The 25387-nt window shown below is 46.2% G+C and overlaps 1 protein-coding gene across 1 annotated transcript in view; it reads right to left on the reverse strand.

Annotated features, from left to right (window-relative positions):
- Positions 1-18865, reverse strand: part of LOC148476928 (uncharacterized) — a 116260-nt gene extending 97395 nt beyond the window's left edge. Inside the window, exons 1-3 of the mRNA XM_088457442.1 lie at positions 18592-18865; positions 8133-8520; positions 6715-6783 (exon numbers count right to left, since the gene is read on the reverse strand). Coding sequence (XP_088313568.1) covers positions 6715-6783; positions 8133-8418 — 355 coding nt within the window. The 5' untranslated portion in view covers positions 8419-8520; positions 18592-18865. The remainder of the gene's footprint in view (positions 1-6714; positions 6784-8132; positions 8521-18591) is intronic.
- Between the last annotated feature and the right edge of the window lie 6522 nt (positions 18866-25387).

Raw genomic sequence — 25387 nt, forward strand, 5'->3', positions numbered from 1 at the left:
TTTCTCCAGCTGCTTCTGCAAAAGCCTGATGAGGGGAATGACCTGACTCAAGCTGGCAGTGTCTGAACTGACTTCACGTGTGGCAAGTTCGAAGGGCTGGAGAACCTTGCACAACACGGAAATCATTGTCCACTGCGCTTGAGTCAGGTGCATACCCCCTCCTTTGCCTATGTCATAGGTGGATGTATAGGCTTGTATGGCCTTTTGCTGCTCCTCCATCCTCTGAAGCATATAGAGGGTTGAGTTCCACCGCGTCACAACCTCTTGCTTCAGGTGATGGCGGGGCAGGTTCAAGAGTGTTTGCTGGCGCTCCAGTCTTCGGCACGCAGTCGCTGAATGGCGAAAGTGGACAGAAATTTTTCGGGCCACCCAAAGCATCTCCTGCACGCCCCTGTCGCTTTTCAGAAAATTCTGCACCACCAAGTTTATTGTGTGAGCAAAACATGGGACGTGCAGGAATTTGCCCAGATGTAATGCCCGCACAATATTGGTGGCGTTGTCAGATATCACAAATCCCCAGGAGAGTCTAAGTGGGGTAAGCCACTGGGCGATGATTTCCCTCAGTTTCTCTAAGAGGTTGTCGGCGGTGTGCCTCTTACTGAAATCGGTGATACACAGCGTAGCCTGCCTTGGAACGAGCTGGTGTTTCTGAGATGCTGCTACTGGTGACGCTGCTGCTGTTGCTGCATAAGGTGATACATCTACCCAGTGGGCTGTCATAGTCATATAGTCCTTAGTCTGCCCTGTTCCACTTGTCCACATGTCCGTGGCTAAGTGGACATTGTGTACAACGGCATTTTTCAGGACACTGAGGACACTTTTTCTGACGTTTCTGTACAGTCTCGGTATCGCCTGCCTAGTGAAGTGGAATCTAGACGGGATTTGGAACCGGGGACACACTACCTCCATCAATTGTCTAAATCCCAATGCACTAATGGCGGATACCGGACGCACGTCTAACACCAACATAGCAGTCAAGGCCTCAGTTATACTTTTTGCTTCAGGATGACTGCTGTCATACTTCATCCTCCTCGCTAAGGACTGTTGGAGGGTCAATTGTTTAGTAAAAGTAGTGGTGTTCCTACTTCCTCTCTGGGATGATGAACGACTCCCAGCAGCAGCAACAGCAGCAGCAGCAGCAGTAGGCGTAGCAATGCAGGATCCTCCGAAGGAATCCCGGATAGGAGAGTCAGTCATGCCAGTGACATGGCCTGCAGGACTACTTCCGATCCTGACTAAGGAGGAAATTGACGAGGAGGGAGTTGACGGTGTGGTTTGCAGGCGCTTGGATACAACAGGACAACGGGATTTAGGTGTCCCTGGACTGCTTACGGTCTTAGCCAAAGTTTCTGAACTTGACAGTAACTTTTTATGAACGCGCTGCTGGTGCCGTATAAGGGAGGATGTTCCTAGGTGGTTGACGTAACCTACCCCTACTTATTTCACCTTTACATATGGTACATATGGCAAGACAGTTGTTGTCCGGATTTGGATAGAAATATTGCCAGACCAAAGAGGTGGAATGTTTGGTCTTCTGCCCAGGCATGACCGTGATGGGCTTTTTCATCCCACGGACAACAACTGTCTCCCCCGGAGCCTGATTTAAACAAACCACATCACCATCAGAATCCTCCTCGCCAACTTCCTCCTCAGCGCCAGCTACACCAGTATCCTCATCCTGTTGTACTTCAACAGTGACATCTTCAATTTGCATATCAGCAAGTGGACTGTGGGTGCTCCTTTCAGCACTTGCAGGGGCGTGCAAATGGTGGAAAGAGCCACCTCTTCCCGTCCAGTGCTGGGAAGGTCAGGCATCGCAACCACCACCACACTTGGACTCTCCTTGGGGATTTGTGATATCTTCTTAGAACGCAGAGTTCTTCGCTGTGCTTTTACCAGCTTAACTCTTTTGATTTTTTTAGTGGGAGGAGGGCTTCCATCGTCATGTGAAGCTGAACCACTAGTCATGAACATACTAGGGATCGACCTTAGCCGTTCCTTGCCACTCCGTGTCGTAAATGGCATATTGGCAAGTTTACGTTTCTCTTCAGCTGATTTAAATGTTTTTTTCAAGGTCATTTTCCTGAACTTTGTCATTTGGGATTGTATGTGCCCTCTATTATGACATTGGGCATCGGCCCTGGCAGATGACGTTGATGGCATGTTATCGATTATGTCATGACTAGTGGCAGCAGCTTCAGCACTAGGAGGAAGTGGTTCTTGATCTTTCTCTATTTTATTTTTATCGGAGACAGTTTGGTCCTCCATTTATGTTATATCGATTTGATATATACGTGCGGCTAAACACAGAAAATATTTTTTTATTTTTGCTGGAGAGTAGTGCACTTTGTGGGATACACCAGCCTTTAAGAAATAGGCCAGCCGGCTCTTTACTTATGGGACACAGGCGCACGCTTGGCGCTGCTCCTTTGTTGATGCACGTGCGGCTACTGCGCACACAATTCACAAACACAGAAAATATATATTTTTTTGGTTTGGAGTGTACTTTGGGGGTTACAGCACCCTTTAACGGTCAAGCCAGCCGGCCCTTTACTAATGACACAGGCGCACGCTTGGCACTACTTTGTTGATGCACGTGCGGCTACTGCGCACACAATTCACAAACACAGAAAATAATTTTTTTTGGGGTTTGGACTGGAGTGTACTTTGGGAGTTACAGCACCCTTTAACGGTCAAGCCAGCCGGCCCTTTACTTATGACACAGGCGCACGCTTGGCACTACTTTGTTAATGCACGTGCGGCTACTGCGCACACAATTCACAAACACAGAAAATTATTTTTTTTTTGGTTTGGACTGGAGTGTACTTTGGGGAATACAGCACCCTTTAACGGTCAAGCCAGCCGGCCCATTACTTATGACACAGGCGCACGCTTGGCACTACTTTGTTAATGCACGTGCGGCTACTGCGCACACAATTCACAAACACAGAAAGTAATTTTTTTTTTGGTTTGGACTGGAGTGTACTTTGGGGGTTACAGCACCCTTTAACGGTCAAGCCAGCCGGCCCTTTACTTATGACACAGGCGCACGCTTGGCACTATTTTGTTGATGCACGTGCGGCTACTGCGCACACAATTCACAAACACAGAAAATATTTTTTTTTTTGGTTTGGACTGGAGTGTACTTTGGGGGTTACAGCACCCTTTAACGGTCAAGCCAGCCGGCCCTTTACTTATGACACAGGCGCACGCTTGGCACTACTTTGTTAATGCACGTGCGGCTACTGCGCACACAATTCACAAACACAGAAAATATATATTTTTTTGGTTTGGAGTGTACTTTGGGGGTTACAGCACCCTTTAACGGTCAAGCCAGCCGGCCCTTTACTAATGACACAGGCGCACGCTTGGCACTACTTTGTTGATGCACGTGCGGCTACTGCGCACACAATTCACAAACACAGAAAATAATTTTTTTTGGGGTTTGGACTGGAGTGTACTTTGGGAGTTACAGCACCCTTTAACGGTCAAGCCAGCTGGCCCTTTACTTATGACACAGGCGCACGCTTGGCACTACTTTGTTAATGCACGTGCGGCTACTGCGCACACAATTCACAAACACAGAAAATTATTTTTTTTTTGGTTTGGACTGGAGTGTACTTTGGGGAATACAGCACCCTTTAACGGTCAAGCCAGCCGGCCCATTACTTATGACACAGGCGCACGCTTGGCACTACTTTGTTAATGCACGTGCGGCTACTGCGCACACAATTCACAAACACAGAAAGTAATTTTTTTTTTGGTTTGGACTGGAGTGTACTTTGGGGGTTACAGCACCCTTTAACGGTCAAGCCAGCCGGCCCTTTACTTATGACACAGGCGCACGCTTGGCACTATTTTGTTGATGCACGTGCGGCTACTGCGCACACAATTCACAAACACAGAAAATATATTTTTTTTTGGTTTGGACTGGAGTGTACTTTGGGGGTTACAGCACCCTTTAACGGTCAAGCCAGCCGGTCCTTTACTTATGACACAGGCGCACGCTTGGCACTACTTTGTTAATGCACGTGCGGCTACTGCGCACACAATTCACAAACACAGAAAATAATTTTTTTTTTGGTTTGGACTGGAGTGTACTTTGGGGGTTACAGCACCCTTTAACGGTCAAGCCAGCCGGCCCTTTACTTATGACACAGGCGCACGCTTGGCACTACTTTGTTGATGCACGTGCGGCTACTGCGCACACAATTCACAAACACAGAAAATATATTATTTTTTTAGCACTTGGGGGGAGCACCCCTGATGGACAGAGCACCCCCTGGACAACACTACAGCACCCCTTTAGGACTGGGACACTGCACAGCACTTTGGAGTGGACACAGCACCTATGAAGAACTGACTGCACAACACAGTCCAGCCAGCCCCTATGGACTTTGAAGTAGTGGACACAGCCCCTATGGACAACAGCAGCACAGCGCAGCACAGCACAGCACAACACTACTCTGCACTACACTACACTACACTACACAGCCCAGCCAGCCCTAACTCCCACCCTCCCTCTTCACTGTCCACAGCCGAGTGAGAAAATGGCGCCGACGCGTGTACCTTATATAGAATCCAAAACCCGCGAGACTCGGAAGGCGGGATGATGACGTTTTGCCTCGATTTCAGATCCGAGTCAGGCGGGAAAAGTCGAGCCTGACTCGGATCTGCCTCGGATCGGGTGGCTCGGGGGGGTTCGGATTTCAGAAATCCGAACCCGCTCACCCCTAATAAGAAGATGATTGCTCATTCACATCTGCTTATAGTGTTTTAGTGTTATAAGCCACAAGGTGCTTGGCATTACTTAGAGGCTCCGCCACGGGCAGCGCTTCCAAGTTTTCCTGAATTTTGTGTCTTATTCTCATTGTGGCCGCATACAGAGTCGCTCGGCAGTGTACCAGGGACACTAGATTAGCACTTTTGTCACAAAGGACTTGGTATAAAGTCTCAGAAGAAACATAATACAGGACAGCGATACCTGGCGCGAGTCATTACGCCGGTCAAAAGTTGTGGAACTCAGTCTTTTACCTTATTACTCATACTAGTGCACACAGAAACTACAGTACATGAAGAGGCAGCATCAGAGTTCAGTGTACTCTCGTGTTATACTTTTGTCGCATTAGTGATGAGACTAAGACACATATTTTAAAAATAAAACGCTTGGAGCGGATAAGCTGGAAAGTCTGTGGCTCACTGAATACAGCTACAGTATTTGGCATGATTTGAGCAAAGGACTCCTCTGCAAGTTAGTGAGAAACCAGCATTAGTCTTGGGGGGGTTGAATTATTATAGAAATAACTATTTCATGACTTGTAATTTACTTGATTTAATGATTTGAACATAGGTAGGTCATTGGGATAGACCTTGGCAGGCTATCTACATAAAAAAAATTATATTACATGATGTCTTTTTAAACAATTTAGTTTAGAATGTATTACAGTGCGCATTACTGGCGCACTATAATTTGCGGCAAGTCGTGATGAGTTTCCAGCAACTTTGGTCTGAAAGTCACTGAATGTAACAGTCAGCAATATGACTTCAAAAAGTAACAACTATATAATATATATAACACTACATCTGGCAATGTTATTATACAAAATAAGCCCATCAAACATGTTTCACATCAGTACAGGCATTTCCCGGAGTCAGCTTTACACAATTACCAACATAAGCGGAGGCTGAGTATGGCCAGCACCTTACATAAGAGATATGGAAGAACAACTATATTTTTAATTATTAATTCAAATACGAGAGAAGAGCATTTTTTTGTAGTGTGTTGCTGGTTTTTATAGGCCTTGAACCTGTTGAAATAGGCCACACGTGAGCTAATAGGATTTAAATGTCAGATGTAATCAATCTCGCTGCACTGAGGCTCGTCTATTGTCTCTCAAGTTACAGTATTCTGGTGCATTTCCACCAAGTCACTGACTATTACATCAGGCGAATTGTATGTTTAACATTAGCAACATCTGGAGGGTGAGTTTTGAAGCGAGACCACACCGAGGGCCTGATTCAGACCCGGTCGCAAGCGCTGAGCGCTCGCAACCGGGTCGATGGTGGCCCAGAGCTCATGTGCACGACGGAGCCGGTTCCATCGTGCGCATGCGCGAGACCTGGATAGCGACGCCAATCTGTCGCTCTCTGTCTCGTACCAAAGGGGGCATGCTGTCGATGTTGAGTGACAGCATGCCCACTTTGGTGGGCGGGCCGGAGGGGTGGCTGCCCAAACGGAGGCATTCCCATGAGAACGCCTACCGTTTGGGGTCGGCCCCACTGACATCACAATCTCTCTGGGGCTTGCGGCAACGAGACCCTACCACAAGGATCTCGTTGCAAGCCAGATGGTCGCGATGGTCTTGACCATCGTGACCATCATCATGGCCGCTCCCTATAGCTGTGGGTGGTCACCCACAGCTATGCGAGCAGCCAGGAGGCCGTTCTAAAAAAAAAAAAGACCGTCCCTGATTCAGAGCGAGCGCTCTGTCAGAGCAAGCAGCTCTGAATCAGGCCCCGAGTTTGGCAGTAGTTTTATTCTATGACATATGGCAACTTGAAACTTGCAGAAAATGCATCGGAACAGCAGCAGTCTTGCAAATTTGGATCCTCTTACATTTCACCCTATGGTTTTATTCTTTTATACTGTTGCTCTGCAGTAAAACGAAAAGCTTTGCAATCATTTGTTTCTTCCCTGATTCCATGTGCACCCACCTTTAAATGTCTTATATAGATGACCAGGGGCTTTGCCCTCACTGACTGCTGGTGTTGGGAATCCTTGCACTGGAGGATATGAAAGAAAAAAATAACAGCGTAAATATATTTCATTTCATTCTCCGTTATAGTTGGAGTAAGATTTCTTTGGTGGCTAAGTTCAGTGAATTATCATTTAAATAATATTATAAAATGCATCTAAATACTATTTGCAAAAATCAGCTGTAGGTGCATTCTCTGCCAGATTGGTTTTACCTTAAGACATACAGTATTGCTGCTTTAAATCTACCATCTACATCATCAAAATTTAGCCACTGACCACGTCTCACAGGCTACTCAATTTGGGCTCTTGCATAACTACAGAACCTAGAAGAGGTCTACATAAATTTATGCTGTTCTGTCACCTTCCCCAAAAGGTTATTTATACCCTCTCTGTGAGTCATCAACTGGACCCTGACCATTTACTGCAGCAAAGTGACACAATCAGGGGCGTAGTGTGGGAAGAGCCAGTGGATCTCGTGCTCCAGGCACCTGCCTCCGGCTAGGATCAGCTGTCCGACAGACTCCAAGGGCGGATTGGGCCATCGGGAGCATGGGATAGTTCTCCCTTTAGTGGCGCCATAGCCCCTGGCTCTTCCCCCTTGCCAGGCCAATTCATACTGGCTGCAGCGCTTCCAGAGTTTCCAAAGTTTTCATCTGCTTCAGCTAGTGTACCAATGTGTTTTACTTTTTCCTGTGGGGGCCAATGCGGTTGTTTTTTTTCCTGCTGGAAGGGCCAATGTTTTTTTATTTTTTCTGTCGGTGGCCAATGTGTTTGTCTTTTCCCTTCAGAGCCAAAGTGTTTTATTTTTTCCCTGTGGGGACTAATGTGTTTTATTTTTTCCCTGTGGGGACTAATGTGTTTTATTTTTTCCCTGTGGGGACTAATGTGTTTTATTTTTTCCCTGTGGGGACTAATGTGTTTTATTTTTTCCCTGTGGGGACTAATGTGTTTTATTTTTTCCTGTGAGGGCAAATGTGCTTGTTTTTTTATTAGTGAAATTATAGGGTTATAATCTAGCTCTCCATTCCCCAGTTTGATACTGCCCCTAATGTTTATTTTTATTCCCCTTTAATTTGCCCCCACATGCTGGACACGCCCCCTCCCTGGCACACTTGGGGGGGGGACACTGTAGCACACATACGTGTACTCTGCAGAATAAAAGTACTATATGTTTTGTGTGTTCAGTGTTTTAATCATCATGTTTATGCTCCATATTATTGGATAACTGTGCTCGTCACACAGCAATGAAAGGGTGCGGCGTATATGAGGGGTGCAGTGTATATGCATTAAAATATGGTAGTTTGTATATTACTAATAATGCTATATAATTATCACATCCATCTGTGTATTATACAATTACCCATCTGTAAGTCACCTCTCTGTAAGTCCTGCTGGAGATCCTCTCTGACTTTCCTCTCATTTATAGCTCCCAGTACAGCCAGGGTCACCTTAGCCCCATAGGAATCCCCATAGTGTCTCCTGATGAGATCAGCAACATGACTGGGACCTTCTCCCTCCAGCTGATCCTGTGTAATATTTATATAGGTTTCTGCTACTTTCCAGCCATTCAGAGTCTCTTTAAATCTCTTGAAATTCTTCTCCTCCAGCTGCATCAGAGCCCTCACTAGGGCATCTCGTACCATCAGCCCCGTCCCGGGCATTATAGTGTACCTACTTGCTGAATGATGCAGGACTTTCTAGAGAGTTCAATCCAACGTCCTCTCAGATCCACAATCCACCCAAGCTCTTCTGTGCGCTGGTTTCTAAATAATAAGAGATTGTTACAACTGAAAACAATTTTTTTCCTTCAAGTTTTGAATATTTATTGGTGAAATGATTGGCAGAGGGACATATATAACACCCATCCTATCTGTAGTTGTTTGTTAGCTACACTCTCAAGCAAGGTGTATGTAACTTGTACCTCCTACCGCAGTGTCTCTAGACTCAGTGGTCCTGGATGATGTGTGTCTTTGTCTAATCATTTGCCTGATATACTGTAACTCCCAAGCATAAATATCTTTTTTACTGCAGTCAGTTAGTGCTAGTTATGCTGATCACTTCAATGGGGACCGCATACCTCCCACCTGTCCCGCTTCCAGTGGGACAGTCCCGTTTTTCTGGCACTTTCCCACTGTCCCGCCCGCGGGCTGCAGTGTCCCGCGGTGGGGTGGAAGTAGGGGAAAGCACAAACCGCTGCCCTGCATTGCAGAGCAGCGGATGTGCAGGAGGAGAACAGATGCCGTGTGCATGCGCATAGCATCTGTTCTCTTGTGTAGGGAGAGCCAGGGGGCTGCCCAGCGTCACGTAGAGTGCTGGGCACGCCCTCAAAGTGACGAAAACGGGGGAAGCCATGAGGCTCCACCCCAGTTTCCGTAAACCCAACCCCTTTTTGTTAAGCCACTCCCCCTTGTCGGTCGCGCGCGACCTGTCCCTGCTCCACAACGTGAAATGTTGGGAGGTATGGAACCGGGTGTATTTTATTTAATTGCCTAACCTTAGTGTGATAGATGCTCTGGTACTGTGTGACATACACTAATCAGTACACCCAGGGCCTATCATGCAAAGCAGAGGAGGTGTGACCAGTGCTGTGTAGGTGTGGTCAGTGCCGTGTGGGCGTGTCCTTCCCATCCAATGTCTCACTATGAGGCCTAATCATTATCACTTAAGAGCCCGTTACACATGCAGAAACATTAGTTCGTCCATGTTTTAAGTAGAGATGAGCTGTTTGGCTCTACTCTGCTCTTTTCGCTAAATTAGCGCAAGTTTGGAGAGCCAATAAGATGCTGTTTTTTTTTTTATCGTATTAGCTATAAAGTACAAAACACGCGAGAGCCGGATAGCCAATAAGATGCCGTTTTCCAGATTTGAGCATAACTGACTAGAATCAAACTGCTCTTCTCTAGTTATAATTAATGGGCCCAATCATTATTAGGGGCCGCCTAGTATTTTTTGGAAGAATGAATGTCATCTTCAGATGGCGCCGATTCGTATAGCCCCGCTCCTTCCGATGGGAAGGGGGTCCAGGGTTACAAAGAGGGATCTGAGCGGATCCCACCTATGCACAGTGCGACCTTTTGCTAAGCGCATGCGTGACCTTAGTTTGGCCGGACTGGCACAGAAGCAGCTGTTTGCGCACCGGAACGATATTGCATTGCTCCTGTACTTTTAGTATTCACCGCCACAATTTGCAGTAAATTTTTATACTTAATAATTGCCGGCCACCCAATAGGTCCCTAAATAAGTGCAATTATAAAAGGCATCATTTTGTAAGAAAAATAGGATAACTATTTTATTACTTTGATGAAGTATGGATGACCGTGTGGCCAACTAGTGCCGGTCATCATCATGTTGCCATAGTGACGTCCTATTTTTATGTGGAGGCCTGAAACTGTATCTCCATCCACCCCATTGTTAATCTGGCCCTGAGTGCACTGGGGTTGATGCAGAGTGAGGGCCTATAACACATGTAGTATGTCACACAGACACATATAATGTACGCCTGTGAAAGTGGAGTGGCCAATGGCAGGTGCCTTTACACATGAGCCAATCGCTTGTGATTGGCTGATTGTGAACGCACCACACACCCTGTTCCTTCTCCTGTGCTCACACATGTTATATGATGCTTTTTTGGTGTGCATGTGTTAGCACATTTGTTTTCCGTGCATGAGGTGTTTCTGCTGTATTACAGAGGTTTATTAAGGTTTATTGATGCCTAATAGGCAAATCGTTAAAAACACGGTTTTCAATGTATGTGATGTATGCACCTGTCCTAAGGGGAAGTGACTTTGGTTTAAACCTGATTTTGAATTGCTGTCACTGTATATATCTGATTTCTCAACTATGTTGTTATAAATATAGCTTTTTTATTAGTCATTGCTAATGTTGTATATCCAATAAATGTTCTATATATTGTGACACAGTCAGGCTAGGGGGTCCCTCTCCTGGGTAGAGGACTCCTTCCTTTCACACACACAGCAGCTGGGAAACAGTACGCCAGAGTGGATTCGAGTACAAGCTGGTCGTGCCAGTCTTTATTGTACAATGTCAGAAATAACATAAAGAAAACAAACATAAATCCTAGCCCTGTCGGGGCACTACCTTCACAAGTGACTTCCCTCACTACAAGAACTTGGCAGGGCCTAATGCCCTCGCCAGCAACAAAGGCACAGCACAACACTCACAGTTAGGTTTCCCAGTGTCTCTGAGCAAACTCCCTGTCTGCTCTCCCAGGTGAGACAATCAGCCCTAAACACACTAGGCTTATATTGGCCACTCTCAGGTGGAAACCCTAACAAGCCTGTTACCAGGCTGCGAGAACCAAAACCTGGAGTGGCCGTGGGTGGAGCCCTCCCTCTCCTCTCACCCACAACCCCCAGGTCCCAAACCGGCTTTTCAAAAAGCCGAAACTCAAGCCTGCTACACTGCAGACTTTCTCCTGGGGGTTTAAAACACATAAGACAGGAATCTGGGACAAATGTACCTGCCACAGACCACTTTACCAGTGATTCTATCACAATATGTATTGATATATTGATTATATATATGCACTGATTTTCTAGGTAAACATCTATTTGCACCAGGCATCTATTATAGAAATACAAATGCTGTCTGGAATACACTCATTTTCTAGGTATATTGGCCCTCATTCAGAGCCGTTCGCTATTTGCGGTCGTTCGTTTAAAAACAAGGGGTGGCTATTCAAATGATCCGTACGCACATTGCAGTCTGTTCACACCTCTAAGTCTGAACGAACGAGCAAAACATACGCTCGTTTATTTGTTAAAAACGCCCCCTGGCCGCACGCATCCTACGTCATGTCCGCTATTTATTAGATTAATCGAGTACATCGACCAGCGTATGAACTGCTCGCTATTCTTGTGGTTGGTGTTTGCTACCACAAATTTGCGAGCAGTTCTGGCTATAAAATAACCCAGTGACGTGGTCAATGACGCTGCTGTTTTAAATATACACACCCATAAAACGCCCGTTTTGACCTTTAAGCACGCCTGCGTTCGGATCTCCACTCCCCATTTTCAAGCACCTTCCCCTGTTACCACCCACATACGCCTCATTCTGTCACTCAAAATAGCAGGCACTCGCTATATAGCGTACAAAGGATTTTCGGCCGCACTGACTGGTTCGCGCATGCGTACTAAAAAGCGTACGCATGCGCAGATGTGCAAACATCGCTCGGAACGAGCGTACTGCCGCTAACGAGCGGCTCTGAATGAGGGCCATTGTCTTTAATTAATATCTGTAAAATCCAGAGTGACTTTAGATCTGACTATATAATTAAATATTATCTCCTAGATTCATGGGATGCTGTTTTGGCTGTTTGTTTGCATTAGACTTTTATGACGTATCTGGTGTGGGTGAGGTTATTGGGGGTGGGTGCAATCAGTGACTACACATGTTATGCTTAACTACATACTCAGTAGGTTACAAGGCTGCAGGCCTGTACAAAGTTGCATAGCTTTTTATTTCAAAGTGTTTTTTTTTTCTAATACCCCTTTTCCAACAAAATTCCGGGTCTAACCTGGAGTTGGAACAAAGGGCCTAATTCAGACCCGCTCGCGAGCGCTAAGCGCTGGCAAGCGGGTCGATGTTGCCCAAGTGCGCATGCGCACGACGGAGGCTGCTCCATCGTGCACATGCGCGAGACCCGGATAGCGACAGGGAAGCTATCGCTCCAGGTCACGCACCAAAGGGGACATGTTGTCGATGGTGAGTGACAACACGCCCCCATGGGAACGCCTACCGTCTGGGGCCGGCCCCACTGACATCACTAGTGATGTCAGTGGGAGTGTTTTTAGCTCTGGGGTTTATTATGTTTGTTATTATTATTAGTTATTATGGTGAGTGCAGAGCCCCTGTGATTTCTATTTAAACAATGTGGTCACATACCATGTTGCACCCCAAAACTAGGAATGGTGAGTGCCGTGGATTAGTGCTTTTTGTTTTATATATATATATATATATATATATATATATATATACTGTGTGTATGTATATATGTATATATACAGTATATATATATATATATATATATATATATATACACTGTATAATTATATAAATCCTAAGAGTAGAGGCGGCACTCAGATTACTTGGTACAATAATGACCACAGGAACCTGTAATAGGTCAACGTTTCAGAACTTTATGTTCTTTCATCAGGATAAATTACAAACAACAGAGCATGCTTTATATACCTACACCCAGTGTGATGTTGCAGAAAGTCTGTGTGCAACACAGACTGCGCCTGCAATCAAAGTAAACCCACCCATCACCAACTTAACAACAACTGTTTGCAATTGATACATATGAATACATCAAAATCAAGCATATACAATACTAATTGTCTTACTGACAAGTATTACACTATCAAAAAATACTATGAACAACATCTGTAACAGAATACAACCATCAGCAGATAATGGGCCTGATTCAGACCCACTCGCGAGCGGCTGTCCGCTCGCAAGTGGGTCGATGTTGTGCACTGTGCATGCGCACGACGGAGGGAGCTCCGTCGCGCGCATGCGCCAGACGCGACGAGCGAAGGACTTTCCTTCGCTCGTTGTGTCTGATCAAAGGGGGCGTGCTGTCGATGTTGATTGACAGCACGCCCCCTTTGGTGGGCGTGCCGGGGGCATGCCTCCCTGACGGGGGTGTTCCCAAAGGAACGCCTACCGTCAGAAGCCGGCCCACTGACATCACTAGTGATGTCAGTGGGAGTGATTTTGGCTCTGATAGAGCCAAAATCACTCCGGGCCTTGCGGTTGAAAACCTCAACCGCAGGCTCCGGCTCGCAGTTTCGATGGTCGCGATGGTCAAGACCATCGCGGCCATCAAACTGCACGCTCGTATTGGCTGTGGGTGGTGACCCACAGCTATACGAGCGTCCAGGAGGACGCTCCATAGTTATGGAGGACGGCCCTCATTCAGAGCGTGCGCTCTGCTCAGAGCGTACGGCTCTGAATGAGGGCCAATGTCAGCAATATACACCCTGCCTGAGCAGGGTGCTTCTAGCTAGAAGAGAGATAATAAAAGATCTACAAATACCAGAAGAGTATTACAAAGAAACATTACCAAGAAAAAGGCATTACAAAAAAGCATTCAAACCCAGATTCTCATTGAGATTTGCAGCAAACTTTATCAGTGCAACATCCTATTGTGCCCATTCTGCACACGTTACCAGGGGTGTATCTAGGGGTTTGGGCGCCCCTGGCAAAGTAATGGGCTGGCGCCCCCTTATTTTCTGAATTACACTCTATACTTATAACTTCTCCCCAGCCAGCCCCCCTTCTGTCTTCCAAGCCAGCCCCCATGTTTCATCAGCCAACATCTCCTTCTCTTTAATCAGGCAGCATCCCTTCTGTCTCCCCAGCTAGCTCCCCTCCTGTCTCCCCAGCCATACCCCTCCTGCCTCCAAAGCCAGCTCCCCTTCTGTCTCCCCAGCCAGCTCCCCTCCTGTCTCCTCAGCCATACCCCTCGTGCCTCCAAAGCCAGCCCCCATTCTGTCGTCCAAGCCAGTCGGACTGGGGCACGAAGGGCCCACAGGAAAATACAATGGAGTGGGCCCGCTGAAGCGGCATGGGTAGGTGTAGTCATCAAATAAGTGTGGCCAAAGAAATGAAAGATTAAAAGATTGTGAATGGAGACAAGTTTGATGCTGATAGAGCCTGTATTCCAAAAAGCGCACAAGAATGGGGGAAAGGGAATTTGGAGGATAACCGGCAACAAGGAGAAGCATCAGGATTAGTAGGAGGAGGATGTAGTAAAAATACCTATGGGTGTAATGTGGCTTTGTAGGTGGATGAGAGGCGTAGTTAAGAGTTGCAGAATGTATCATAAAAAATGGGGTACCCATGGGTAAGGCTGGAGGGGATTAAGGTGGATGTAAGTGGGGGAAGGGGAAAATGGATGGTTAGAAAGGAGTGGATGAGGAAGTAAAGATTTATATGAATGAAGGAGGAAAAGTGTAGAGAAAGCAAAGTGATGGGACATAGAAGGAGCGAGGCATGGGAATGTGACATCGGGTTGGGTATGGGATGCCGGTGCTTGGGATCCCAGGTGCCAGAATCCCTATGCCGGCATCCCTAAAGGGCTAGTATACTGACACTTGTTGTTTGGTATGCTAACCCTCCCCCTCTCCCTACCCTAACCCTCACCCCCCCCGATGCCTAAACCTAACCCTCCCCCTAGTGCCTAACCCTTACCTTCCCCTAATCTGTGGATACTTATATTCGGGATGCGGTGGCCGATATTATGGAGCCGGGAAACCCGACTGCTGTCAGGATTCCGGCGCCGCTATATAGATCGGCAGCATTCCGTGTGACGGATGCTAACTACATCCCTATGAAATCATAGGGTCGCTGATTCCTAGCCTTGCATACCGGCCAGCCTGTGTAAGCTGAGGCTTACCCAGCTGGCCGGCGCCATCCTCAGTCGCGATGGGATCGCAGATGCATCAGGGGGTGTCAGACACCCCCTGCTGCATTTGCATTTTAGCAAGGAAGTGTATGTGTGTATATATACAGTATATATATATATATAATTATATATATATATATATATATATATATATATTTATTTATATACACAAACATACTGGAAGTAGAAAAATATACATACATAAGTGGAAAATGATGGACTTACAGTACTAGCAAGAAATTATGTATGTACAGTATGTGTATGTATATATATATTTCCTACGTATGGAAGAAACAATTGGATATATATATATATATATATATATATATATATATACTGTATATTATATAACTTTCTACACACAAACATACTGGAAGTAGATATATATATATATAAATATATATATATATTATATATATACATAACTGGAAAAATATGGTACTCAAGGACTTTCTTGATAATAATCACTTTTCTGTAGTCATAGCAGATCACGCTCAGATGACTTCCTCATGGAGCCGTCACCCTGCTCCATACACGAATCGCTCCCGTCCACAAGTGCAGTTCAGTGGGGCTCATGCGTGCGCACTGGCCAACCATCGACCTGCTTGTGAGCGCTATACACTTGCGAGCAGGTCTGAATCAGGCCCTAAGTGTACTGATCACAACAATTTGCTAGATTTCAGGAGTTGTCATTCCAGGATTAAAAACAGGGATTACCATACTCGCAATTTTTGCGTGTATGGCGGATCATTAGTGATGACAATGAAGTGAAAATACAATAAGATAAAATGGTAGATAAATTCCAGCATAGAGGCTATCCATTAGAATTATTGGTAGCACTTCAGCTACCTAGAGGACAAGCTCTTATTCCTAGAAGGGCCAAAGAAACAAGTAAGGTGATCCCATGGATTAACCACTTTAATACATCTAGGGGCCTATTTACTAAGCAGTGTTAGGAGAAGCGAAAAGTGATAAGGTGCCAGCCAATCAGCTCCTAACTGCCATCTCACAGGCTGTGTTTGAAAAATGACAGTTGGGAGCTGATTGGCTGGTACCTTATCACTTTTCACTCTTCACTTTTCACTTCTCCTAACACTGCTTAGTAAATAGAGCCCCTAGTGAGAGTGTTAGGAAACGTACCAATCAATACTGGCCTATTGTATCTAGTGACCCTAACCTGAGCAGTTTACAACAGTCCCGTATTATGCCTTGTTATACACGGGGTAAGAATCTCAGGGACCTGCTTGCTAAGACCGATGTTACTGGAATCAATTTGACACAGGTTGTTTTTTTTGCAAACTAACAAAAGAGGTTGTTTCAAGTGCCGGAATTGCACTACAAGCAAATATATGATTAATGAAAGTTTGTTTAGACATCCGCTGACAGGTAAATCTATACAAATAAAGTTTTACTTGACTTACAACTCTAAACTTGTCATTTATATGATCACCTGCCCATACAGTAGGAATTATATTGGCAAAACTGAACGCAGCTTCAAAGAGAGAGCAGCGATGCATCGCAGCACGATTAGGATGGCTCTCTCTAAGAACCAGAAGGACCAACCATCGTGCGCATGCACGAGACCCGGCGAGCGACAGGCTCTCCATCGCTCCGTGTCTCGCACCAAAGGGGGAGTGCTGTCGATGTCGATGTGCCGGGGGCGTGCCTGTCAGACAGAGGCGTTCCCATGGGAACGCCTACCGTCTGAAGCCGGCCCCACTGACGTCAGTAGTGATGTCAGTGGGAGTGATTTTGGCTCTGATAGAGCCAAGATCACTCCAGGGCTTGCGGCAGCGAGACCCTACCGCAGGGTCTCCATCACAAGCCCGATGGTCGCGATGGTCAAGACCATCGCGACCATCATCATGGACGCTCGCATATGCTGTGGGTGGTCACCCACAGCTATGCGAGCGGCCAGGAGGCCGCTCCATTTTCATGGAGGAGGGCACTGATTCAGAGCGAGCTCTCTGGTCAGAGCATTCGACTCTAAATCAGGCCCATTATCTGCTGATGGTTGTAATCTGTGAGAGATGTTTTTCACAGTATTTTTTTTAATTGTGTAATCTTGTCAGTAAGCCAAGTAGTATTGTATGATTTTGATGTATTCATATGTATCAATTGTAAACAGTTGTTATTAATTTGGTGATGGGTGGGGTTACTTTGATTACAGGTGCTTGCTGTGTTGCACACAGAGGGCCTGATTCAGAGCCGGTCGCTCTGACAGAGCGCTCGCTCTGAATCAGGGCCGGTCTTTTTTTTTCTTAGAACGGCCTCCCGGCCTCCTGGCCGCTCGCATAGCTGTGGGTGACCACCCACAGCTATAGCGAGCGGCCAGGAAGATGGTCGCGATGGTCAAGACCATCGCGACCATCGTGCTTGCAACGAGACCCTTGTGGTAGGGTCTCGTTGCCGGAAGCCCCAGACAAAATTTCGGCTCTAACAGAGCCAAAATCTCTCCCACTGACATCACTCGTGATGTCAGTGGGGCTGCCCCCAAACTGAGGCGTTCACATGGGAACGCCTCCGTTTTGGCAGCCACTCCCCCGACCAGCCCCCCAAAGGGGGGCGAGCTGTTAATCAACATCGACAGCTCGCCCCCTTTGTTGTGAGACCCGGAGCGACGGAGTGCCCGTCGCTATGCGGGTCTCGTGCATGCACACGACGGAGCCGGCTCCGTCGTGCGCATGCGCACTGGCCCACTGTCGACCCGGTTGCGAGTGCACAGCGCTTGCAACCAGGTCTGAATCAGGCTCTCACTTCCTGCAACATCACACTGGGTGTAGGTATATAAAGCATGCTCTGTTTGTTTGTAATTTATCCTGATGAAAGAACATAAAGTTCTGGAACGTTGACCTATTACAGGCACCTGTGGTCGTTATTGTATCAAGTCATCTGAATGCCGCCTCTACTTTTGGGGTTCTATGGTTGGTACCCAGCCAGGTAACCAGGAGGAAGGCACCTGATGCAGGTGTGTTTGTGCACAGCAAAGGAGTGTTGGCTATTCGAATTATATATATATATACTGAGTGCAGCACTGTGATTTGTTTATCTTCAATGCCTGTTTACAACTGTCATAAATAACCACTAGTGAATGCTATACTGTATTTCACAATGATAAAAAACACTTTGAATTCCCGGCTGCACATGTGATAATTAGAGCTCAGGTTTTGATAATGAGGAAATGTTATTAGGACAGAAAAAATGAATTACATACAGTACAGTGTATAGTAAGAGTTCTTAGGGATAAGCAATGTGCTCCCAGCAGTATAAACTGAATATAAGGAAAAGAGTCACAGGCAGTTACTGTAATAGGTCCCTCTGGCTACTGCATTTATTTTGAGTGTATAAGAAAAGCGAAGAGGCTTGTGAGAAAAGTACAGTAGGAGGGAGACATATTACTCACCCACAGCATGAATTAGGACTGAACTTTCCTGCTTAGAAAGGAAGGTCCTGAAATGTTTGTTGAGAATATAATATACTGTAACACTGCTCACACTGCAGAGCCATTGCCGATCCTTCTACCTTCCCTTATATTACACAACTTCCTCTTCTTTCTAGTGCTAGAGACATAACAACTTGTGCAAGACGACTATTCCTTGTGCAGGAAGGTGTGTGTGTATGTACGTGTGTGTGTGTGTATGTACGTGTGTGTGTGTGCAGGAAGGTGTGTGTGTATGTATGTGTGTGTGTGTGTATGTACGTGTGTGTGTGTGCAGGAAGGTGTGTGTGTATGTATGTGTGTGTGTGTGTATGTACGTGTGTGTGTGTGCAGGAAGGTGTGTGTGTATGTATGTGTGTGTGTATGTACGTGTGTGTGTGTATGTACGTGTGTGTGTGTGCAGGAAGGTGTGTGTGTATGTACGTGTGTGTGTATGTGCGTGTGTGTATGTGCGTGTGTTTGTATGTGTATGTGTGTATGTGTATGTGTGTATGTGTGTGCAGGAAGGTGTGTGTGTGTGTGTGTATGTGCGTGTGTGTGTATGTGCGTGTGTGTGTATGTGCGTGTGTGTATGTGCATGTGTGTGTATGTGCGTGTGTGTATGTGCGTGTGTGTGTATGTGTATGTGTATGTGTGTATGTGTGTGCAGGAAGGTGTGTGTGTGTGTGTATGTACGTGTGTGTGTATGTGCGTGTGTGTATGTGCGTGTGTTTGTATGTGTATGTGTGTATGTGTATGTGTGTATGTGTATGTGTGTATGTGTGTGTGCAGGAAGGTGTGTGTGTGTGTGTGTGTGCTATCAGTGATCGATATGAATGATAAATACTGTGTGTTCAGAGCTGCGTAATATGGTGGCGCTATGTAAATTTTGGATAATAATAACAAGAAATACCCCAACCCAAATCCACCCTCATTGACTAGCAATATTGCTGCAAGCTAAGAACTATTGCTTAGTATTCCATCTTTAATAATGAACCCCAGACATTTATAAACATTTAAAAAAAAAAACCAAAACATCCAAACTCAGGAACAAATTCCACATAGATCAGCCATGTCCAGAAATTGGACTCATGACCTCCTCACTGTGCAATGGTATTACTAACCACTACGTCAGCCGTGCTGCCATCCAGCTGAGTACCCGTGCACAGTGCTAGCGCACAGCTTCATTCGTCAGGGGCTGCATTATCTCCTGCTGGTTTTGGTATAGTTATGTCAACATCTTATGTCGACACTGATGAATTGTTGAGATGATTAGATGTAAACAAAACGGTGTTTCCCAGTGCAGCACTCATTTACCTGCTAGGGATCTCCGGCAGCTACGGCAGTGTCTTCTGGGTTCAGCAGTCAGGTGATGGTGACTTTCAGCTGTCAGTCAGTGTTTCCAGAGGTGAGTAACACTGACCCCTAATACACTAACATTAACCCTCCACTCCTGCAGCTAAACCTCCCCCAGTGCCTATCCCTAACCCTCTCCTCCTGCAGCCTACCCCCTAACCATCCACTCCTGCAGCCAAATCCTAACCATCCCTGTCTGCAGCTAAACCCTAAATGTCCCTGCCTGCAGCCTAACCATCCTCTCCAGAAGCTTATCCCTAACCCTCACCTCCTGCAGCCTAACCCTAACCATCCCTGTCTGCAGCCTAACCATCCTCTCCAGCAGCCAAATCCCTAACCCTCATCTCCTGCAGCCTAACCCTAACCATTCCTGCCTGCAGCCTAACCATCCTCTCCAGAAGCCTATCCCTAACCATCCTCTCCAGCAGCCTCTCCCTAACCCTCACCTCCTGCTACCTAACCTTAACCATTCCTGCCTGCAGCCTAACCCTAACTGTCCCTGCCTGCAGCCTAACCATCCTCTCCAGCAGCCTATCCCTAAGCATCCTCTCCAGCAGCCTATCCCTAGCCATCCTCTCCAGCAGCCTATCCCTAACCCTCACCTCCTGCAGCCTAACCATTCCTGCCTGCAGCCTACCCATCCTCTCCAGCAGCCTATCCCTAACCGTCACCTCCTGCTATCTAACCTTAACCATTCCTGCCTGCAGCCTAACCCTCACCTCCTGCAGCCTATCCCTAACCCTCACCTCCTGCAGCCTAACCCTAACCATTCCTGCCTGCAGCCTAACCATCCTCTCCAGCAGCCTATCCCTAACCCTCACCTCCTGCTACCTAACATTAACCATTCCTGCCAGCAGCCTAACCCTAACTGTCCCTGCCTGCAGCCTAACCCTAACCATCCTCTCCTGCTTCCAAATCTTAACCATCCCTGTCTGCAGCCAAACCCTAAATGTCCCTGCCTGCAGCCTATCCCTAACCCTCCCCTCCTGCTACCTAACCCTAACCATTCCTGCCTGCAGCCTAACCCTAACTGTCCCCTCCAGCAGCCTATCCTCTAACCCTCTCTTCCTGCAGCCTATTCGTTCCTGCTTGCAGCCTAACCCTAACCTCCCCTCCTGCAGCCTAACCCTAACTTCCCCCCCTGCAAACTAACCCTAAACCTCCTCTTCTGCAACCTAACCCTAACCGTTCCTGCCTGCATCCTAACCCTAACCGTCCCTGCCTGCATCCTAACCGTCCCTGCCTGTAGCCTAACCCTAGCCTCCCTCCCGCAGCCTAACCCTAACCTCCCCTTCTGCAACCTAACCCTAACTGTTCCAGCTTGCAGCCTAACCCTAACCATCCCTGCCTGCAGCCTAACCTTCCCTCCTGCAACCTAACCCTAACCGTCCCCTCCCACAGCCTAACCCTAACCTCCCCCCCTGCAACCTAACCCTAACTGTCCCTGCCTCCAGCCTAAGCCTAACTGTCCCTGCCTCCAGCCTAATCTTAACTGTCCCTGCCTCCAGCCTAACCCTAACTGTCCCTGCCTCCTGCCTAACCCTAACTGTCCCTGCCTCCAGCCTAACCCTAACTGTCCCTGCCCCCAGCCTAATACTAACTGTCCCTGCCTCCAGCCTAACCCTAAACCAGAACTCTGCATTGTGTTGACATTTCACATGTTGGCACTTCATATGTGAAATTTGTGAACACGCAGTATCAACATTCTGAAGACGTGTTCCATGTCAACATATCAACATTTTCAAAAATGGAAAATGTGAACAGCGCTCAACAAGATATTAATTGTTTTAGGGAGCAGCTTAGTACTGGGGATGTCCTGTCTCCAACAGAATTATATAGATAAAAATAGATATTGTACCATGCGCTCACCTTGTCATAATATAGGGGATATAACAGATGTAAAAATTGTGGAGATAACAACAGATCTAATGAATGTTCTAAACAATATTTTATTTATATAGGCACAATGTACCAATGCGTCTAGTGATATGAACAGCTATTATAGAAACTTATATACCTCCTTTCTGATAATAGGAGTGTGATAATAAATAATCTGATAAAATATATATGGTAAATAAGTCCTGTATAGAAGGATCAAGATATGTCTGGGTGGCAGGTGTGCCCTTTGAGGGGGTTACCTTTCCATAAATATATACGGTACCCTTATACTTTGGCATCAGCTCAGTTTTTGTCCATACCGACTTGCAGCAAAAAAAGTCAGCCAGTAGGAGTGTTCCCAAATGGGTCAATAATGTCCGGGTGGTAGGCGTGCCCTTTGAGGGGGTTACCTTCCCGTAAGAATATACGGTACCCTATGTCTGAAAAGACAGATATGTGTATGTCCCTTTGGCTACTTGTAGTGTGCTAGGGAGGTGAGGGTAACCTTATATAGAAAGGTAGCTCTCCGTATGAGAATATACACATACGTGTCCCTGCACCGTCTGATGCAATGTCCCGGTGACAGTGTGAGCCATGCAAAGTGTGACTGCAGTGTCCCGCTTGCGGGGCTTACCGGTCGGCGTCTTCACTGAATATCACGTGTTGCGCTGTCCATGCGATGTGTGGAGGAGGGGAGCAGTGCAGTATGATGTAAGTTGCCGCAGTCAGTCCAGCCGGTCCGCTTGCACGACCCTCTAGCTCTATTGCACACTGCTCTGTGGTATGACGGAGACAGGTGCCTGTTCCTGTAAAGTGGGTGTTGACGCATTTCGGCCAATCTTCCTTGAAGAAGGCCTGATTGGCCGAAACGCGTCAACACCCACTTTACAACACACGTGACTAAGGAAGCAGAGAGCCTCGTGCACAGGCTCACACTGCTACTCCTTATCCTTCAAACAGGAAACAGCACCCGTCTCCGTCATACCACGGAGAAAGAAAAAGAAATACAGCTTGCTGGACACCTCAGGGGCGAAGCTCCGCCTCCTCCATATTGACCCGCGAATCGCGGAAAATTTGCCGTGAGGGGGCAGGGCTTAAGAACACATTGCCTGCACTCCAATCTGTCAGGGGGGGATTCTGGGTACTCAGAAACCACGAAGTAGCAGCTAGAGTCATGGAGGACATGATCACAGGATACAGGATTAAGCATGGAGCCTAGAACTATCCTGGGAAGGAACACATTGTTCAGGCAATGGGTTGTTCACAGGAACAGGTTTAAATAGCAGGTGGTCAGCAGCCATTGGTCTAACTAACCAAGTGAGCACACAGGTGCATCAGATAATCACAGTGAGGCATCCCTGGGATGTCCTGGAGACAGAAATGAATGAAGGTCTTAGATTAAAAGGTATGCTAAGACCCTTATTCGTGACAAAGCCAACACCACTCAGGAGATGTTGCAGCAGCTAACCACATATGCCAACAGTAAGTGGTTCCAGATGCACATGGCAGGATCCTGGGAGAAGCAGTTCCAGGTGTCAGTGTAGGAACATGTTGGAACAAGTGGTGGTTCCAGAGTGGGAACAGCAAGTTACCTGCATATTACAAAGTGGGAGGAGCCAGCCACACGTGGTTTCTGATGGTGAGAGGAATCCGTGTACCCTAAAAGTAGTGATGTAAGTCCAGTCAGCTTCACAGGTTTGTGAGGAGTAACCTCCTGCACCCATTCATGATGGAATAACATCACATGGTCATATATGTTGGGAGAATTCTACTGCCACAAACAGTACAGACAACTACATCCTTCCTGTACAGCAGAATAAATTGTGTATTTCTCCTGACGCTGTCACACCCCCAGCATGCAGTCACCATGTCCTCATCACAATTTGGATTCTCTCAGTGTTGGGATGTGTGCCAATATACTGCTATAAAACACATACAGAGCTTCCCTCAGTTTCCTCATTATTAGTCATAACCCGTATATTGGCCATCCATTGCCCTGTATTTCAACTCCTCACATGCCTCCCCCCCATCAACTGCCCCTGCCATCTGTACCCATAAATATCAACTAAATTCAGAAGGACAGTCCTTAGTTGAGGGCACTGTCCCATGTGCTTACACATTTGTACAGACTCACTTGAAGTTGATAGTTGGCACATTTAAGGGTACAGTAGTTTAATATTTGAACAATAGTGGTGGAAAATGTGCAGAATACTAGAACAGTAAGACACAAAGTGGAAGATAATGCTAGAATACAAGAATAGTATTCATTGAAAAATGCACAAAGCCAATACTGAATGACAATCAAAACTATGTAAGAGGAGGCAATAATTGCAGTGGTGTCATTACTATTAGAGATGTGTGATGATCCCCTTGTTTTGGTTTTGGATCTGTATCTCCTTGTGTTTTGGATCTGGATGTGGTTTTGACAAAACTGCCCCTTGCATGTTTTATGTTTTGGTTTTGGATCTATATTGTTTCTTAAAAAATCATAATAACAGCTAAAGTCACATCATTTGGGACTGTTTTTCTTCCTACAGTATTATTAGCCTCAATAGCATTTATTTCCAGTCATTTCCAGTAAATTTTGACCACCTCACAGCTCACAATATTGATTTTTTTTCATCTAGTTTAGGGCCAAAAGGTTGCATCCAGCAAACTGGCTGACTAAGCTAAGCAACATCAGTGCGCGGCACTAAGCAGTTCAGCTTCCAACATGGCACAGAGTGAAATTGCCGTGGTAGATAGGATGGCAGTTTAATAAACTATACGACCCCTAGGAATTTTAAAAACCAAGAATGTTTTCCTTAACTAGGACAGAGGCCAGACGGAGTTGGAATATGTTTATGGACTGAAGACGGGGAAAGGGCAAGAAGGATTGATTAGTTTTTAATTTATTTAATTTAATGTTTTGATTCTTAAAAAAATGTATGAGGGAATATCAATCTAGGATCAAGTTCTTCACTTCCTAAAAGACATCTTTAATCTGGAGGAGGTTTTTTAATTTTTTATACATCTAATAGAAATGAGGTGGCCTTGCTTGTGGAGGTGCTGCTAGAACATACTGTAAACAGACCTTTACTAGTTTGTACTCAGGGAGGTTGTTAGGGATAATGGGACCAAGACTTGCTGTTTACATCAGAGGAAAGAAGCCTGTAGTTCTCCGGCTGAATTAGAACTCCCAGCATCTGTGATGTTTGCTGGGACTACTGGAAGTTATTTGTCAACAGATGGTGCTTCAGGTTACCTCAACCTGCTATACGCACTGTATGTACCATGTAAGTATATTTGTATGTGACCAATATACACAACTAATTTTTGTATTAAGCGTATTTGCACTTTATTGCACACATCCTGGCAGGAAGATGCTCTGTGCTGCTGCTTCTCATATTTGCCCACCCCATCAACTTGGTGGTTCAGAAATTTCTTTAAAAAAATGAAAGAGGCATGCAGGAGATGCTGTCTGTGGCCATTACAATTTCTGGACATTCATAAACCATATAATTAAAAATGTCAGACAGCAATGACCCAAACAGCACATAATGCAAAG

Source organism: Taudactylus pleione, unplaced genomic scaffold (genome assembly GCF_031769625.1).
Source record: "Taudactylus pleione unplaced genomic scaffold, aTauple2 ptg000762l, whole genome shotgun sequence".
In the NCBI taxonomy this organism is placed as follows: domain Eukaryota; kingdom Metazoa; phylum Chordata; class Amphibia; order Anura; family Myobatrachidae; genus Taudactylus; species Taudactylus pleione.